Here is a 19,696-nt window from a genome sequence, read left to right as displayed (position 1 = left end):
CAATGACACCAGCTCCATAGTAATGCTAAAATTATTTAAAATACATAAAAGTATATTTTAGTATGACATTATAGGCAGGCAGATATGGAAGGGAGGGGGGAAAGGAAGGAAGGGAGATTACCTCAGGTCATCTTGTTTAGGGAATACGTGTCAAATAATAAATAATGTATTCCTTCTGTACTTTTCTAGATACGAAAAATGGCTCATGCAGTACTTTCATTTACTTTTGCTGTCAAGCTGAAGTTGAATGGCCATCTGTTAAAAATATTTTGATTTATATTTCTGAAATGGGCAAAGTGTTGTCTCAGTGAACTCTAGGACTGCTTCCAGTTCTATGATTTTTCTGAATTTTTCACTGTTTGAATCATGGAACTTTCCTCCAGTTTTTGATTTGTCATTCAGTGTTTGAATTTTCTTGGTCATCACAATAATTTAGGGCAATTTTTCTTGTCTTCAAACAGAGAGTTTATGTATACTGCATATAAGTAATTTTCCCCATTTTTGTTGGCAGGGTTTACATCATCTCCTGTTGCCCCATCGCAGCCATCAGCCGGCCTTAATGTGGACTTTGAGTCTGTGTTTGGAAACAAAAGTTCAAATGCATTAGTGGATTCTGGTGGTAAGTCTTTCAAGTAGCCCTTATTTAACCCTGTTGTGATAAAGGAGAATATTTTTAGATCAGGGTTAAAAAGAAGGGGTTCTTGGTGCTTTCTGAGCGGGATTGTTTTCTTGCAGATGTTTCATTACCCAACTAGATAACATCATCAGTGCAATGATATACAATGAAACGTCTGCAAGAAAACAACCCACCTCAGAGAGGATCAAAGGCCCCTTAATCCTGTTCAGAGAGTAAAGAAAAATGGCACACAAATGCATGAAGATCTCCGAGTTTTCCTAAAAGGAGCCTGTTAAATGCCATGTTTCCCAAGGATGAACAGACTGAGTTTCATCTCATGAAATCTATGAATTCTCTCACCCTCGGTGAAGTGATTTTTGTTGTTGTTCACCAAGGTTAATTCTGGAAGAGCTTGCAAGTTATAATCAGCTTTTTCAGATGTAAGATTCCTTTTACTCCTGTTTCGGTTTTGACCCCAGAATTTCTGGAATGGTCAAACTTTATTTTACAGAAGAAAGATGGCAATATTTTAGTTTTCTTTTTATCCCCCTTTGAAGCATAGAAGCAGAACTCCTAAAGTGTTTTTAGCTGTACAGGTAGTCCTCGACTTACAGCAGTTCAGTTAGTGATCTTTCGAAGTTACAACAGCACTAAAAAAGTGACTTTATGATGATTTTTCACACAACAACCATTGTGGCATCCCCCATGCTCACATGATCAAAATTCAGATTCTTGGCAACTGCCTCGTATTTACGACGGTTACAGTATCCTGGAGACATGTGATCACCTATTGCAGCTTTCTGAAAAGCAATGTCATTGGGGAGCTCAAATCACTTAACCCTATGACTAACTTCAGTGATTCACTTAACAAATGTGGCAAAAAATGGGTCGTAGAATGGACAAAATTCACTTAACAAATGTCTCATTTCGCAACAGAAATGTGGGGTTCGATTGTGGGCACAAGTCGAGGACGATCTGTATTATGCTAAGATATTAAAATAACCTATGTGTTGATATCTGATTCAATAATTGAAAAAGTTTATGTGTTGTTTTTAAGGCTTTGATGAATTAGGTGGACTCCTAAAACCAACAGTGGCTTTTCAGAACCAGAATCTTCCAACTTGCAAAGCGCCACCCAATAAGTTAGTATTAGATGACTTGGATTCATCTCTAGCCAACCTCGTAGGCAGTAAGTATTTGTACGGGTCTTATATATGAAAATCAAAAATTTAAAAGAAATGAACTTGTTTCCTAACCGTTTTCTTGTTTTGTTTACAGATTTGGGCATTGGAAATGGGACAGCAAAAAAGTGAGTTTTTTTAAATAGCTTTTTCTTCTTCTAAATATATGTTCACAGGAGCTTTACATGACTTACCAGATTCAAATTTTAATGGTGTGGATAAGGACGGTGTTGCTGATTGGGAGAGTGCTGTAAATGAGCCAGCTGTGACTGAACAACCAATATTTAGCATTTTCCATCTACCCCAATAATATCCATGCTGGGGGTGGCTACTGAACTAATGGCAGACTTCACTTCCCCCAGTTGTTCTCTGCTCTCTACCCACCCACCCCTAGACAGGCAGTCCTTAACTTAATTGAGCCACAAATTTATGTTGCTAACTGAAACAGTTAAGTGAGTTTTGCCCCGTTTTACAAACTTTCTTGCCACAGTTGTTAAGTGAATCACTGCCGTTAAGTTAGCAACAAAGATGTAAAGTGAAACTGGCTTTGCGTGTCAGAAGGTCTCAAAAGCTGCTTCACATGATCCCAGGACACTCCCAACCGTCGTAAATATGAACCAGTTGCCAAGCACCCAAATTTTGATCACTTGACTACGGGGAGGGTGCAGATCATAAGTCTCTTTTTTCCAGTGCCGTTGTAACTTTGAACAGTCACTAAATGAATGGTTGTAAGTCAAGGACTACCTGTAGAGATGGAGGATGCAAAACCTCATGCTTTGCGGGGTGTTTTTTAACATGAGTACTTGTGAGTGTTAATACTTTGAACATTTATTTATAGTGATGTAAACTGGACCCAGCCAGGAGAAAAGAAACTAACAGGCGGTTCCAACTGGCAACCCAAAATTGCACCCACCACTGCTTGGAATGCTCCAACCATGGTAAGCAGTTATCATAGGGCAGGGGTCCCAATCCCTGGGCTGCAACCCCCTACTGGGCCATGGCCTATTTGAAATTCAGCTGTGCAACTTGCAGGCCGGTGCACAAGCATGTGTGCACAGCTTGACTTGTGTGAACATTGGGCCGATGCACGTGCACCCACGTGTGCAACTCAACTTCAGCAAGTAGCAGTGTGCGCTGGCCCGCCGCTTATGCAGCCCAGTTCCCCTCCCCACGCTCCAGCCAGGCCACCAAGCCGCAAAGGTTAGGGCCAACAGTCACGTGGGACTTCATAAATCCAGCGGCTTAGGTTGCATCATGGGTAGATAAGGTACCATCAAGAATTCTAGTATGTGTTCTAGAAAGCCTGGATATCCAATATTCTCTTTTGGATTAGATTCAAATCACTTCATAGTGGCTGATAAAATACCCAATTTGAGGTTAACATCAGCCATAGTCTTAAAAGGTGCAACATTCAATATCTTTTGTTTAAAAAGCTGGAGGAGGTGACTCGTGACTTTCTTGTGGAAAGTTGGCAGGGAAGGTCACAAATCACAATCGTATGGCTGTGGGATGCTGTGACAGTCAGAAATGCAGGCCAGGATCACAATCACACTACCATGGGATTGTTGCAATGGCTGGTTGTAAGTACCACTGTCATAAAATCAAACGCTGGCTGAAAGAGTGGCCATTAAGCAAGAACCAGTTGTATCTGAATATTCTTCAGGCAGTTTTTGTTCTAAGAATACAATATACAGTATCTAATGAGTAGAACAAGGAAAGAGGAGTCAGAAAAACACAAGGCATCAGAGAATCATGAAAGAACTCTGTAAGAGCAAGCCATCATCCTACTTCTGTTTCAGTATGAAGGCCTAACTAAAAAAACCTTCCAGGCATGTTTTGCTTAAAAAAAAAAATGAAACTGTGGTTTGGGGAAACCTCCCCTTCTTAAACCTATCTGTTTCCCTTGACCTCCCCAACTCTTGGGTCAAGAAATATTTCTAAACCATTTCAGAAAGAGAAATTTAGCTGTGGAAGCAGTCGTGATGTGCCCCTTCCAACTTCTCTGGGTCAGGATCCAGTTTTTGTAGGACTTAATATGACAAAAGAAATCCTTGTAATCATCACATTTAGCGCTGCCCTAACTTTTCATACCTGAATAAAGACTGAGGCTTCCAAATAAATTGCACAATAACTTTAAATTTAAAACCCAGTCTTTTTTTTTAAAAAAAACAACCCAATATTCTTATAGATCACCAATATATGGAATGGCAATTTCGAAATAGGTTTCTAGGTAGCATGGTGTAATCTGAGGAGATTTAGGCTTTGGGTTATACCATACACAGCGTTTTGAGTTTTCGTGATCTGTTGGGATCGGAAAAAGCAGTGTTCTGTTTTAATCTTCTGCTTTAGCACTGTGTTGTCTCATTTTCTCCTCAGTCTTTTGTCACAAATTACTGGAGTCCAGTGTGTTAAGAAATACATGAAATGTGACAGACTTGCCTAGAGTAGATTACATTATATGTTTTGTCACAGACTTATCAAATCTTAATTTTCTTTGTCACTCAACGTCTTACTGGTTTACAAGAATGTGTCATCAGAGTCGTTAAGCACACTTGTAACCAAAATGCTTTTGTGTATATTCTGTTGTGTAAGCAATCATTTCTAATCCAGTGTTATTGCATTGTGTAACTGTTCTTCCGGGGGAAAAACAGAATGGCATGCATTTTCCACAATACGTAAGTGAACAAAACCTGCAGCCTCTTTTTTTTTTCCCTTTTTTTTGTGCAATCAGATTGGCATGCTGATATTAATCACTACAGCCAAATCTCATAATCCCGCTAATCCACACTTCTGGGCATGATGGAAATTTCGAGCAGTTTCTAATCCGCCCAGATTTTAAGGGCACCCTTTTGAAGCCAAGAACGGCATGAAGAAATGTTCACAATTATTTTCCTGCTTTTGCTGCCCAATTACTGGCGTGCTGCATCTGCCTTGCCTTTTTTAAATATGCATTTGAATTTGAATAAATGAAATGGAAAAAAAATGGTGTTTGTGCATACAAATAATTGCATGGAACCTCACAAGCTTCTTTCCACTCCCACTTACCATAGAGTTGATTTCAAAGAGGGAGAGACCAATATGTTCTAAAACAAACAGGTTTCCAAACTTGGCAACTTTTAAGTCTTCTGGACTTCAACTCTATGCCGACTGGAGAATTCTGGGAGTTGAAATCCGCAAGTCTTAAAGTTGCTAAGTTTGGGGACCTCTGTTCTAAAATATCACTGAATGGGGTGATATTTCCCGTGCTGGGTCAATTGATTAAAATAATGTCTGAACTGCAGTGCTATCTCATTCCACTCAAAAAACATAATTTTTTTTTTAAAAAAACCCACAAATGGCCTATCTAGTTGTTCATAAGTATCGATAAGAGCTAAAGAATAAAGTCTCTATATACTTTTATACTGTAAATCCCTGCAGGTAGTCCTCAACTTACGACCACAATTGCACCCAAAATTTCGGTTGCTAAGTGAGTTTTGCCCCCCCTTTTGCAACCTTTCTTGCCACAGTTGTTCAGTGAATCACTGCAGTTGTTAAGTTAGTAACACAGTTGTTAAGCAAATCTGGCTTCCCCATCGACTTTGCTTGTCCGAAGGTCATGAAAGCACATCACATGACCCTGGGACCCTGCAACTGTCATAAATACATGTCAGTTGCCAAGCACACGAATTTATTTGATCCTGTGACTGTGGGGATGCTGCAACAGTTGTACGTGTACAAAAATGCTTATAGGTCCCCTTTTTTCGATGCCGTTTTGAACAGTCACTAAACAAATGGTTGTAAGTTGAGCACTACCTGTTTTTGAGGTAAGTTTAACTGAGAGAAGTTTTTAACCTTTAGATTATCTTTCTGGTTTGTTCAATCTGCTCTATATATGACGCTTACGACTGAATTTCCATACATCAAAAATCATAGTAACTTTAATTCTTCAGCTCTTTCTTTTGAAATATCCTACTTCAGCCCGTTCGGTTTTACTTCCCATATCATTATTGGTCTTTCCCTATAATCTTTTCATGGAGAAGAAAATCTTAGACCACCTTAAACAGTTAAAAAAATGAGCAAACCTATGGCCATGTATACGCATATATACAGTGATGGGCTTCTACCGGTTTCACAACTGGTTCAGTGAGCGCGCACTTTGCGCGCAGAACATTACAAAACCACCATTTTATAGCTTTGCTACTTCCTGCAATTCTGGTGAATACAACAGCTGAGGCGCGGTAATCCGCTGTGCTGTGCCTCAGCCGAGCTTCAAAACTGCCGAAATAAAGGACAGACTAAGGCAGGGGTGGGTTGGCAGGAGACAACCGATTGCCAGAGCTAAGGGTTCTCCCGAACCCACGCAAACCCTAGGCAGCCCACCCCTGCATATATACCATCTTTTGCTATGTTAATATTAATCGCTGCCATTTCATCAATCATAGTAAACAATAGCCAATTGGATCCCATTGTCCTGCGTAACAGTGTAGTCCATAGGAAAAACAGTGTGGCTTTCCTTCATTCACTTCTATCTTTTTAGAAAATCTTTTTCAGACAGTTGGATTTCTTATAAAACAATGGGTATGACATTGCATAGCAGGATGAGTCTAGTGCCTATACCACACACGTGTTTTTCTGCTTGCCATTTTATGGAGCAATTGGCCTCTTCCTAGGATTTTTGCATGAAAGATCATTAAAGTTCATTGAGCAAAAATTGCATTATTATTATTATTAATTGATTATTGCTCATCAGAAGGAGGAAGAAGTGACATACGTTAAGTTACTCGTAAGCACAATTGCTTGCAAAGATATAGATATAGATCAGTGGGGATATGCTACTTGTTCGGCTCAGTTCTGGCCAAGCCAGTAGCGGCGATGCGCAGCAGAGACCGAACCGATTCTCCGGCGCTCTGCTGTTGGGCCCGCCCACCCGCCTGGGCTCCCATACTCACCTTTATCCTCTGAATTTGAAGCGCAGCTGCTTTGTGTGGCCCAGGAGAGTGCTGTGCGGCAGCTGCTGAGGTGACAGGGAGAGTGGAGGCTTGCAGGAGGCAAGTGGGAACGCCTCTGCGCCTGCGCAAAGTGCGTGTTTGGTGCGGCCGTAGCAGATGTCACAAAATTAATATAAAATTAAGGATATTCTTGCCTAAGTTGTGTAGGTTAAAAATGCTAAAAAAAAAACACCATAAAGGAATACATCTTACAAAACACCTCGTCAATATTAACTGGCAGCGACGTGGAGAAAAAACTCAGAATATATGTATGCTGGCATATAGTTGTTGAACTGCGTGCAAATATCTAGCACGTTCCCAGTAATCTAATAATTGTCTGAAGTCCATCAAATTTGGAGTTCATTTTCATGAAGTTTTAGGGATTCATTGAGCTATTGTTAATGTTTTGGTAAACCTCCTACCTAAAATTTAATGATTTAAGGTAGTTCGTTGGAGTTGCCAGCTCTCTGAGATCCCCATATTAACCTGGACCAGCTCTAACCTGTAGATACCTCAGGTATCTGCAACTATGCTTTAGTGCTTAAAGAGAGCAGCAGTCTGAAACTGCTCATTTTAATCAGTAATTGGTTATTCTAATAAATTATGTAGTTGCCAATTAGGCTTCAGCTGGTAATGGAGGTCATACAAGAGTATTGTCAGTTAAATAGTTCATTAATTGTGATAATTAACAGTTCTTTTATCTTGTCCCAGTTGAGAGGCTTTGGGGGCAGCGATCTCCCTTCAAAAAATATCAGAGCCATAGTTAATAACAAAAACATAAAATCAGCTCTGTCTTTGATCAAGGTACAAAAGAATCATTTGTTCTTTGGGGATTTATTTATTTATCCATTCATTCATCACGTTTATATGGTTTATGTTGCCGATCTCAAACGATTGTAGGTGTATATTCTTAAGATATACAGAACAATGGTTATCGTTTTAAAAAATGTAAAAACTTATAAAGCACAAGGCTAAAAAAAGAGAATAAAATAATGTTGTGCTTTTCCGATTAGGCACCCCCTGTCATGGCCTACCCCGCTACAACGCCAACAGGAATGATGGGATATGGAATGGTCAGTAAAGTTTGTATTTTAAGTCCTTTTGAGGAGCATTAATTCGTCAGACATCCCTTCCCAATACATTCATTATGCTTGTTTGTGTGTTTATGGGAGAAGACTGTTCCGAGATGAATCTGTTTGAATTCTGTCCCATTCTCTCTCCCTCCCCCTCTCCTCCCTTTTCTCTCCTCTTCTCTTCCCTCCCCCCTTTGTGATCTCAGTTTGCTAGGAAAATCACTCATGGTAAACTACTCTGAGCACATTAAGGTAGAAAAGTGGGAGACAAATTGTAACCCCAAAGAAATAATAGACTCTTTTGCTTCCAGTTTTCTAATACCTTCCAGATGTGCTGCAGAATTTGCACAAAAGTACAGTTAAAATTAGAGTTAACTTAAAACAGATGGGTGATGTAAGAAACATTAACAATCAGGCCCAGTTATTACAACTGAAATGAAAAGGGTGCTTTCTGAATAAGAATACCTTAAAATGATGCAAGAACAGATGTGGTGAAAGAATTTTGTATGTATCCTCTGGGCTGGAGCTTTTGTTGGGCTGGAGCCCACCTGGAACAAAAAGCAGACTCTCGTTGGCCATTTCTAAAAGCAGGGGTCTTTAAACTTGGCCACTTTTAAGACTCGTGGACTTCAACTCCCAGAATTCTTCACCCAGCATGAAGTCCATGAGTCTTAAAATGGTCAAGTTTGGAGTCCCCTGCCTAAAAGGACAGAGAGGTCATGTAGGGAAAATCCCTCCAGCAAAAATGACACTAAAGTATTTCCAGTGACTTCTTTGTGGTAGCTCTGATGGCTAACCCATCCTGCTATTTCATAAATGTTCTACTGTCTTGTTTACAGAAGATGATGGTTGAAAGCATACTCTTAATGGTTGTCATCATTAATTTCATAACATTAATTCTGTGCTATTCTGGATTTTTAGCCATCCCAAATGGGAGGAGTACCAGTAATGACACAGCCAACTTTAATATACAGCCAACCTGTCATGAGACCTCCAAATCCTTTTGGTCCTATATCAGGAGCACAGGTAGGTTTTAATTTGTACTCTGGAGCCCTGAAAGTACAAGGAAGGTCCTCTGTTGAGAATGAAATCAGTTAAAATAGTTTTAATTGTTAGTGGCAAGCAGATGTATCTGGTTCAGATGTTAAGCTAGTTTCACATCCAAGACAGCTTTCATTCTGAGCCAGATGGAATTGTCCAAATTGTTCATAGGAACAATTGTTCCTATTCCTTGTTCAAGGAATTATACACCAGAGGACTCCAAAAATCTGAGGTGTGAGTTCTTCAAAGGAAGTCCTACTGAAGCAAGTTTTGAGATGACAATCAAATTGGGTAATTCATCAGTGAATCCATAAATAAAAATAGTATTTTTTCTTCTGTCAGAGAAGTTGAAGCTGAGGAGGCGCCAGAAGAGTTACTAAAAAGACTGAATAATACATGTTTCCAGGGGGTGTATTAGAAGGAAAGTTACAAAGAAATGTGTTTCACTATCCAGATTAAATATAAGATTTCTACTTCTGAGGCTTAAAGTATTAAGCTGGTTTTGATGCCTACAGCATATTCTCATTGTACTGATGTCATTGCACACTTTGTTTTTTTTTTAATCTATAACAAAGGAAATGTTCCATTTTTGTTCTTCCCTTACATGAGAATTTGAAAATGTTCCCCTTGGATGCATTCTGAAATCAAGACAGTACTGAAGACTGTAATGTCTCTATGTCCACAAACTTGCTTTCTTAAGCAAGAGAATGATTTTATAAGATACAGATTCCGGTGCACATTGGGAGAGCTTGTGTCTATTTAGATCAGAGGTCTCCAAACTTGGCAACTTTAAGATTTGTGGACTTCAACTCCCAGAATTCCTCAGCTGGTTATGCTGGCTAAGGAATTCTGGGAGTTGAAGTCTACAAAACTTAAAGTTGCCAAGTTTGGAGACCTCTGCCTTAGGCTATCCAAAAAGCAAGCAAACAAACAAACAAAAAGATTTGAGGCCAGCAGTATTTTCACAGATAGGACATACTTTGAAGAGTTCAACCTTGAGTTATTCCTTCCCCTCTATCCCTAAATGGCACGGCAGCAGAAGAATTTGTAACCTGTGCCCTTTCTGAACGCTTGGATTGATCTTGGCCATGTAGCTAAGAATGAGGAAATCAACTGTTGTCATTAGCAACCCACCCTCCGTGTAAGCATTCTCTGGGTTTGCCCCTGAATTAAACCATTTGTGGTTTAATTCGTTGCTCTTGGCTTGGCTTTACCGATGTCAGATTTATTAGAGTTTCTCGCTGAGGGAACAAAGGCTTGTTGTGAAGGCCTGTTTGCTAGCCAGGTGTCACCTCTGCTTGGCCTGCCTTAGCGTTTTGAAGGAATAGTTGTTCCTTTTGGGTCACCTGTTGGCGTTGGCAAGCCTTTTGTTAGTTAAGCTGCACGCACGGGCAAACACTTTACGTTACGTGAACTAAATACGTTAACCACAGCAACTGGAGTGAATGAGCCTGGACTTTCACCGTTTGCCATGGATCTGAAAGGGACCCATTCATGGCATGTCCCTGCCTCTTCCCTCATTAAACCCCACATAGTTTCCTCATTCTGTTCTTTTCCATATCCACCTGTTTCTCTCCAGACACAAAGTACAGGTTATGGACCCAAAGATAGGTTTTTGTGCTTAAAGGGTGCTTCTCAGAGGGTGTAAATGGGACCAGTTTTAGTAACTGCTGCTGTCAGAGCTTCACCCAGAGCAAAAGAGAAAATATCTCAACTAGGAAATTTATGTTAGGGAGAGTAGAGATGAGAGAGCAGAGCAGAGCATATAAGAAGTAAGACTGTTCTATAGGAAATACACAAGGAAGTTGTGTCAATTACTGAACTCTAAGCAAGTAATTTTGGCTAATGTAAGCTTGTTTATTCATTTAACAAATTTCTACGGCTGTGCAACTCCCTAAAGGCTCTGGATGGTATAGAACAGGGCCCCTCAAACTTGGCAACTTTTAAGACTTGTGGAATTCTGGGAGTTGAAGTCCACAAGTCTCAACCTCTGGTATAGAATATTAAACAGTCAAAAACATAGCCAAGAGAAAAGAGCAATAATCCTCCAGGTCAGGGTTCTCAAGGGAATTTCCAGGACTTCAGTTCCCAGAATTCCAAATCCAGCAGGACCATTGATGAGAATTCTGGAGGCTGAAGTCCACGTTACTGGAAATTCCCAAGGTTGCTCCAGACAGTAATAGAACCATTGCCTTTAACACGGCATTTTTACCCCAATGGGTCTGCTCCATTCCCTAGACCAGGGCACGGGGTCAAAACCAGGTTTTCATGGCTAACTTAAACCAGGTTGAGGTACACTGGCGTGCTTTTGCTTCCTTTGAGGGAAAATTTCCTCATCTGAGGGAAAATGCCTGGATGAAAGAAACTTCATACAAGCATTAATACTATCATCAAAGGCAAAGGAACAGATGCATTTAATTTTATTTTAACTCTCTGATGAAGTTGATATCCTGTGCTGGAACCAGAACATGGAAGGAATTAAAATCCTATGGGAAAGCTTGGATCAGAGTGATATTTTAGGCATTGGTGGGAATCTTGAGTGCTTTTAATAGAATTTTGTTCTACCTTCCTACATTCAGTGTGACTGAACTATTGTGTATACGTATGACTAAAATATTTACTTTTTTTTTTTTTTAAAAAAAGCAATTTGGCGCTGCTGTTTGGAAGACAGTTTCCATGGTAGGAAGAATTCGCTAGACTTTTAAGTATCTTGGGCTCACTTGTAGATTATATTCTAAACATAACGAGTCTATTTTTAGCAAAAAGCAAATTCTGTCGTGACAGTTGATATGGAACAGACAGCCACTTTCCCATATTGATAATATTTATTTACTTATGGTTTTGAACAGAATTTAAACATAATGGGGACTGTCTTAAAAAGGCCCCAGAACAGTAACAGGGAAGAAAAATTCCCTTCACCTAATTTGTGCAGCCAATCTAATAACATGTTAATCTGAGAAGTACAGAGATATGTTAGTATATATAATAACAGAATAATATGATTGGAAGGGACCTTAGGAGGTGGGCTAGTCCAACCCCAGTTGTCTCCAGTTGTATTGTGAAAGTGTCTCTCAGGAAATATCTGAGTAAGCACTATGTAGGCTTAGGCATGTAGATGTGCCAAAACTGGAAATAAGGGTTTTAATTATAATTAAAGGTTTAGAAATTGCAGTAAATCCAGTAGGATTGCTTATCTCTTCGCCAGTATTGCTACTCTTGGGTAAAGAGTTTTGTCCTCTGTGCTGTATGTATTCCTTAACCTCCCTTTGAATTCTTAATAACAAGGCTTATTCAGAACTGATGAAAACTGTGGTGTAAACCCTAAAATAAGGCATATCACAGTGAATGCAGGTCACCCTTAACTTACAACTAGTTGCTTAGTGACCATTTGAAATTAAAAATGGACCTTCCCGGGGGAGGGGCAGTGCTTACGACCCAAATTGAAAGTTCTGATGCTTACACTTACACAAACACACAGACACACACACACACACACACACACACACACACACACACACACACACACACACACACACACACAGAGTCACATGACCTTTGAGCATTGGGCAGCCAGCCTAGATATACGGCCATTTTGCAACATCCTGTAGTCAGTCACGTGACTGCATTTTGCAACACTTTTGTCAAAAACCCAGCATTCGCTTCCAGTTTTACGACCCTGGCTTCGGCTTAACAACTACCACCAAAAAGGGTTGTGAAATCGGATAGGACATTGTGACGCCGTGGTTATAAAATGCAGTGCTGCAGGAAAACTCTTACCCACTGCCAGCAGTTCGATCCTGACCGGCTCAAGGTGGACTCAGCCTTCCCTCCTTCCAAGGTGGGTAAAATGAGGACCCAGCGTGTTGAGGGCAAGATGCCGGCTCTAAACCGCTTAGAAAGAGCTGTAAAGTATTGTGAAGTGGTATATAAGTCTTAAAGCGCTATTGCTAGGTCACATAGATGACCCGAGTTATGCTTCTCAGGACTTACCACCATAATGAGCAGGCTCCATTACGGTCGTAACTCAAGGACTCCTCTGCTGTGTAGCTGTACCCAGATTTTGCAGCCTTTGATTCCCAGAAGGAACCTTGAGTTGTATCTTTTGGCAATCAAAATGCTGTCCAACTCAGCTCATCTGTCTAGTGGCAAATCTTTCAGGCAGTTTTGTTCCTTTGAACATGACTTGCCAAACACTGAGCCTGGAATCCATTCAAATGAGACCAGCCACTTCACTGTAATTCTGGCTCCATTTAAAAATAAAAACCCACTCCTTTCTTTCCAGAATTTTATGCCTGACCTCTATTTAAAAAGAAAAAAAAATTCCTTCCCAGAACGAACGCACACATAGGACCAATACTTTAGGCTACGGTCAAAGGTGGGAAGTGATTGTAAAGGCCTTTTTGTTGATAGGCTGCTGTCTCCGCCTGTAATTTAAAGAGAATTAGTAGAGAATGTTACTAATGTTACTGCTAGGTATGAAGAATCCTCAATATAAAATAAAAAAAGCAGAGCTGGAGTAGTCAGAAGAAATCATTGCAAAGAGCCCCCTTGAGGGGACAAAACCAAAATGAGCAATTAGAATTAGAATTCCTTTATTGGCCAAGTGGGATTGGACACACAAGGAATTTTGTCCTGGTGCAAATGCTCTCAGTGTACATTAAAAGAAAAGATACATTCGTCAAGAGTCAAGAAACATAAAGTACAAACACTTAATAATAGTCATAGGGTCCAACAAGTGGAAGGGGATGAGGTGATAGGAGCGATGAGAAGATTAATAGTAATAGTAGTGCAGACTTTGTAAATAGTTGGACAGTGTTGAGAGAATTATTTGTTTAGCAGAGTGATGGCATTCGGGGAAAAACTGTCCTTGTGTCTAGCTGTTCTGGTGTGCTTTATTGTTAACTCCGTTGCATTATTCATGTTCCATTTTTGGTGGATTTACTCCAGAGCACAATAGATAACCGATCCTTAGCCAGGCTGGTATCAGCCCTCTTATTGCTGATGCAGCTGATCCTCAACTTACTGCCACAATTGAGCCTGAACTTTCCATTGTTAAGTGAGACATTCGTTAAGTGAGTTTCCCCCCACTTTTATGACCTAGGTTTCCACGGTTGTTAAGTGAATCGCTGCAGTTGATAAATTAGTAGCGCGGTTGTGAAATGACTCTGGCTTCCCCCATTGACTTTGCTTGTCAGAAGGTCGCCAAAGGGACAAAGCAACGGGTCATAAGCGTGAACCAATTGCCAGGCATCTGAATTTTGATCACGTGATCATGGGGATGCTACAAAGGTGGTAACCGGGAACAACGGTCATAAATCACTTTTCCCAGTGCCGTTGTAACTTTGAACGGTCACTAAATGAACTGTTGTAAGTCGAGGACTACCTGTACAAGTACATTATTTGTCTGTATAAGTAAAGGCTCAGGTCTGAATATCTGAGGCAGTTTTGAAATTGTAACACCACATTAGGCAACTGGTGAAAGACAGAAAGTGAATCTCTGATTTTTGGCCTTGTTGAGAGAATTAGCCAGACCACTAAGGGGTTGTTCTCGACTTATGACCACAACTGAGCCCACTGCTAAGCAAGACAGTTGTTAAGTGAGCTTTGTTCCACTTTACAAGATTTCTGGCCGCAGTTGTTAAGTGAATCACCGCAGCTGTTAAGTTAGTAACGCAATTGTTAAGTGACTGTCTGGCTCCCCTGTGGACTTTGCTTGTCTGAAGGTGCAAATGGTGATCACGTGACCTCAAGGTACTGCAACCATCATAAATACACGCCAGTTGCCCCGCATCTGAATCTCGATCACATGACCATGGGGAAGCTTCAAGAGTCCTGAGGGCAGGACAAGAAGCAATGGGTGGACACTAATCAAGGAGAGAAGCAACCTAGAATTAAGGAGAAATTTCCCGACAGTCAGAACAATTAACCAGTGGAACAACTTGCCTCCAGAAGCTGTGAATGCTCCAACACTGGAGGTGTTTAAGAAGAGATCGGACAACCATTTGTCTGAAGTGGTGTAGGGTTTCCTGCCTAAGCAGGGTGGGGTTGGACTAGAAGACCTCCCAGGTCCCTTCCAACTCTGTTATTCTATTCTGTAATAATCACAGTTGTTAACGTGAAAACTAAGTCATAAGCCCCTTTTTTTCAGTGCCATTGTAACTTCGAACAGCCACTAAACAAATGGCTGTAAGTCAAGGACCAGTTGTGAATGGCTGAGATGCCAACATTTTCTTCCAGACACATCCAAATACTGAGTTCCCTGTTTCTAGGGGAATCTATGAGCCACGGTGGCACAGTGGTTAGAGTGCAGTACTGCAGGCTACTTCTGCTGCCTGCAGCTTAGCAGTTCGAATCTCACCAGGCTGCAGTTTGATTCAGCCTTTCCCTCCTTCCGAAGTGGATAAAATGGGGACCCAGATCGTTGGGGGCAACAGGCTGACTCTGTAAACTGTTCAGAGAGGGCTGTAAAGCACTGTGAAGCGGTATATAAGTCTAAATGCTATTGCTATCTTTATTTTGGACATCTACCATACCATTGGAGCAGAAATGGCATTTTCCATGCCATGGTTCTTCCCTCCTCCCTATTAACCAGCCCACCTCAGCTGTAACTACCTTTTCTCCTAACTGCCTTCTCCATCATTACATTTCCCGCCTTTCTGGTTCTGTCATTGAGGCTTTCTTTTTCTCTCTCCTTCCCTCTCCCTCCCTCTCTCTCTCTCCCTCTCTGCCATCTTCTCTCCCAGTTGTCTGCTGCCTCCAGCCCATCCACTACTCAGAGTCCACACAGACCTTCAGGAAAGGACCCCTTTGCAGAGGTCTCCCTGCAGGATTTCTTGTAGGATCCTTTAGGTATTGCATGTTCATTTTGGGGAGGGTGGGAGGGCGTTGGCCACCTGGGAACAACCTCTTTCGGCGTCCCAGAGAGCCACTCCCTGCCACAATTGCATCGAAATATCGTTCATGTTGGCGAGGTCTGTGCAGAATTGCACGTTTGAATGCTTTGATTGGATGAGCAAACTTTCCCTGATGGAGCAAAATTTTAGCATCGCCACTAAAACTCTGAAAACAATGTTACGTTGGTTGAAACTAATGAAATACGCACGTTTGTATGCTGGATGTGGAGAGACATCTGAATCAGATCAGCACCTGGTCTCTTGAGGTGCCTCTTTTGCTACGTCTCCAGGTGTGATAAGTGAGCCACGTGTCCCACAGATCTGAATCTCTCCAGTTGTGTGCGTTGAGCTACACGGAGATCGTAAATGGCTGGATTCAAGTATTAATGTCATTCTTCAAGTATTAAATCTTTTTCTTGTGTTATTGGGATCCCAGAAGAACATTTTGGTTTTTTTTGTTTACCCTTCCCTCACAATTTTGGATTTGCTTTGCGTTACATTTTTGGTCTAAAGTCTCTTGACCATCAACCATGGCCTTTGAAAGAAAATTACTATTTTTAAAAATCCAGTTTGTGTTGTAGTTGCCATAAAGCCATTTTACAGTCGACCTCTCTAGTGCTTTGATAAGTTGCCCCATTTTGCCTGCAATTCCATTTTTGCATCTATCAAAGTTGCCACCCGTATTTTAAATCCCATATTGGGCTGAAGCGTGGCATAAATACAGCTGTCACAGCTATGCCACATCCTCCATCTTTGTTGAATGGAAACCATTTGTGTGACTTAGGGCAGTTCTCCCTAATAATTTATCCTTCATTGAAGAGTGATGTTGGAGGGGTAGGATGGCCTAGAGGTGAAGCTCTCGCCTCACAATCAGGGGGCTGTGAATTTGATCCTATGTAGAGGCAGATATTTCTCTTTCTGGGCACAGTGAGAATATATCTGCTGAACAAAACTCCGCCTTGGCAACAGGAAGGGCATCTGGCCCTTAAACACCCTGCTAGCTCCATTCAGTTTCCCGGACTCCACCGCGCAATGGGTTATCAGGTTGTTAAGAGGAAATGGTGATGATTGCAGAGTGATGTTGGCTGCATCAGAGATATTTTGGAGGCTTCCTTTAGGTTTTAAACGTAGCTAGCAAAGGGATGAGATCAGAAGAAATTAAGACAGAGTTGTGTGCTGACATTGTTAAGGTGATCTATGACTTCCTTAGTGCGCTCTGGAACGTTGCTTTCTTGCAGACGTTTCATCAGGCAACTGGGTAGCATCAGTGCAGCCCTGATGATGTTACCAAGTTGGGTAATGAAATGTCTTCCACAAGAAAGCAACCACATTCAGCGGGCACCAAGAACCCCACAGTTCACCCCCAAGCTATGGCTATCCTCTTCCTGTCGACGAGCTAACCTTGATTTCATCTTTTATTTTCTCAGATCCAGTTTATGTAATCATACCAGACGGAGTGGAGCGAGAGAGAGAAAAAATTCCCAGAAAGACACGTGCTCAGTGACCAACCCCTTTTTTTGCAGCTCAGTCCAAAACGGAAGTCTCTCCAGCTCTCCAGTAGAACAGACTCAAATCATGCAAAGCCCACAACAAAGTTGCGAGTCTCTCGGCCAACCTAAGGAAATCTCAGCACCCTGCAAGCGTGGTATAAAGCCAAGAATTGCCACAAATTTGGTGTGGGATCTTTTTTCTATTCCCCCCCCACCCCTTTCCCGCGGTAACTTAACACGTTAGTAACTCCCGTCCCCTATTTTATAACATTGATTGGTAACCCATGAAAGAAGCTACCTATCCCGCTAATCAATGTTCTGGAAAGTGCTCTTGGGAATGAAGAGCTGGACACCTTGGTTTTTCTCCTTAACTTCAGCGGCTTTTCTCTCTAGAGGATCAAATCCTAACTCTCTGATTCTACAGCTTCCTCTCTCCGTTTCATCACCAATGTTAGTCTCCATACTGCAAAGTTTTAACTTAAAAAGGAGAACAAAAAACAAAACGAAACAAAAAAACCCCAACAACCAACCCACCGAATTATATATTCCGTTCGCATAGACATTCCTTTATGTATTATTTGTTTGTATTTATTTATGATTATCCGTTTAAAATAACAAATATATCACAAAGCCTCCTCTACAGAGGAACGAATGCCGATGTATCCTATGAGTCTCCCATTAAGGGGTCCGTCTCCTTTTATTATTATTTTTTTTTATCCACCGGAACAATTTCTTAGACAATTTTCAATCCATACTCCTGCCGTGCAGAATATCGGGCACGTACCAAGGTCTGAAAAAATGCCCCTTGTTGAATACACAACACCCCCCCTCCCCACACCCTCCAAGGAATTAAGAGCGACCGACAGACGAAGCTGCCAGTTCTGCTAAAGATTTGGCGAAAGGGTGGGAGTGTGCGAAACAGCTGGCTGGTGGGAGCATGGTATTTTTTTCAACCAGGCGTCCTCGGTGCTTTGAGAAAGCTTTTCCTTGCTTTGTGCTTGGCATGGCATTTATCTAACACTTGACATAACAGCCTTTTCCAAATGAATGTGAGGAATTGCTTTCACTTTCAGAGACTTTCCTTCTCTGTATAAAAGAAAAACAAAACAAGCAACTATGGACAGTTCTGGTGGTGGGGCGGGGGCGTGGAGAAGACATTCTTTTCTGCGTTGGAATCATGTACCAAGAAAACAGAATGAAAATCTCGGAAGGGAAGTCGTGTCTTTTTGCTATGGGCAACCCATCCATGAAGTTCTCCAGGGGAAGCTCCATCGAATCGTGTTCGGGATGGCTTCCTGGTGCCCTGGATTTCTCAGCGCATAGGAATCCTTTTTGTTCTTTGGTGAATTTGAAAACAGCACTGTGGATCGGTGCTATATGTAAATACATCCTATCGGTTTTAGGTGGCATTTGGGGCCTTAAAAGGAGGATAGTCTGGGGCATGAAAGCAATTCTGTACATGAATTAAGCATATTTGCTGCATTGTCTCTGCAGATTCTATTTTTGTTTAAAATGTTATAAAATGTATGTTAGCAAAAAAGGTGGATTTTCAAATAAAACGCAGCTTCCACAAACTTGTTTGAGTTGCGGTATGAATCTCTGAGGGTGTGAGGTGTTATTTCTGTAGGGATGCAGGGCAAAAATAGCCGCTTTTAATTATTGTATAAATTCAGTAAGCGAGAAGAAAAATTCTCACCAGTTGCTGCAGGTGATATACTGTGTTTGGTTTTTGGACTGAGGTCTTCGTGAATAGACCTAAACTATTGCCAATACTTACAGACAGCTACACTAGACTTCCGTGTCGGAAGCACAAAAGCACTTCTGTTGTGAAAGGATCAAATGGTGAAATCATTGTTCCTCGGGTCACGCCCAGTTGGGGGCTCTTTTTTGTGTCCCCCCCCCCTTAAGTTGCTCACTGAAGTGGTACCCATCTATCCGTGGCCTGCTTTTGAATAGCTGGGTTGTCAGGAGCTGGAGTTAGTGACAGGAGCTTGCCCTACTGCACGGCAGCAACCAGGTCTCAAACACAAGCCTGCCGATTGTCAACCAGACCAGGTGTTCTCTTTAGAAATAGCTACGTTCTGCTTTGAACGCTATTCTGTTACCTTCAAATATGATTGATTTTGCCTGATCTTTCTAAGCTTTGATTTAGTCTTGAGAGTGGAGGGATTCCCACTTGCATGTAGGTGCCAGATTCAAATATGGTTTATATTGGTGGTGTGGTCTGCCAACAGCCAGCAGAGCTGGCAGCAGACTCAGATAGTGAGGTTGGGGAGGAACACGGGCCAGTCCTGGAGTCTGGGGAAGGCCCCGATGAGTGCTCTGCATCGGAGGCAGAGATGGGGCCAGGGCCATCTGATGGTTATCAGCTGCCTTCAGAGTTGGACATCAGTGAGGCAGAAGAACAGCTGGAGCCTGTTCCCAGTGTGCACACG

The 19,696-nt window shown here is 41.5% G+C and overlaps 1 protein-coding gene across 9 annotated transcripts in view; it reads left to right on the top strand.

Moving 5' to 3' along the window:
• PICALM (phosphatidylinositol binding clathrin assembly protein) overlaps window positions 1-18,835 on the top strand; it is a 77,491-nt gene extending 58,656 nt beyond the window's left edge. For 2 of the 9 annotated variants that reach the window (XM_087936998.1, XM_087937007.1), the window contains 9 exons: window positions 512-619; window positions 1,674-1,805; window positions 1,895-1,925; window positions 2,636-2,735; window positions 4,449-4,472; window positions 7,778-7,837; window positions 8,759-8,863; window positions 15,622-15,727; window positions 17,199-17,438. In XM_087936998.1, the coding sequence (XP_087793124.1) occupies window positions 512-619; window positions 1,674-1,805; window positions 1,895-1,925; window positions 2,636-2,735; window positions 4,449-4,472; window positions 7,778-7,837; window positions 8,759-8,863; window positions 15,622-15,717 (656 nt within the window). In that variant the 3' untranslated portion in view covers window positions 15,718-15,727; window positions 17,199-17,438. Of the gene's footprint in view, window positions 1-511; window positions 620-1,673; window positions 1,806-1,894; window positions 1,926-2,635; window positions 2,736-4,448; window positions 4,473-7,777; window positions 7,838-8,758; window positions 8,864-15,621; window positions 15,728-17,198 lie in introns of all 9 variants that reach the window. The other 7 variants (XM_087937005.1, XM_087937001.1, XM_087937006.1 and 4 more) reach the window with 5 other exon arrangements.
• The last annotated feature ends 861 nt before the right edge of the window (window positions 18,836-19,696 follow it).

The sequence above is a fragment of the Pseudonaja textilis genome, chromosome 7, assembly GCF_049901715.1.
Source record: "Pseudonaja textilis isolate UNSWEBS1 chromosome 7, rPseTex1.2, whole genome shotgun sequence".
Taxonomy (NCBI): domain Eukaryota; kingdom Metazoa; phylum Chordata; class Lepidosauria; order Squamata; family Elapidae; genus Pseudonaja; species Pseudonaja textilis.
The sequence above is the reverse complement of the archived record's forward strand: the minus strand, read 5'-3'. Positions and strand labels throughout refer to the sequence as shown.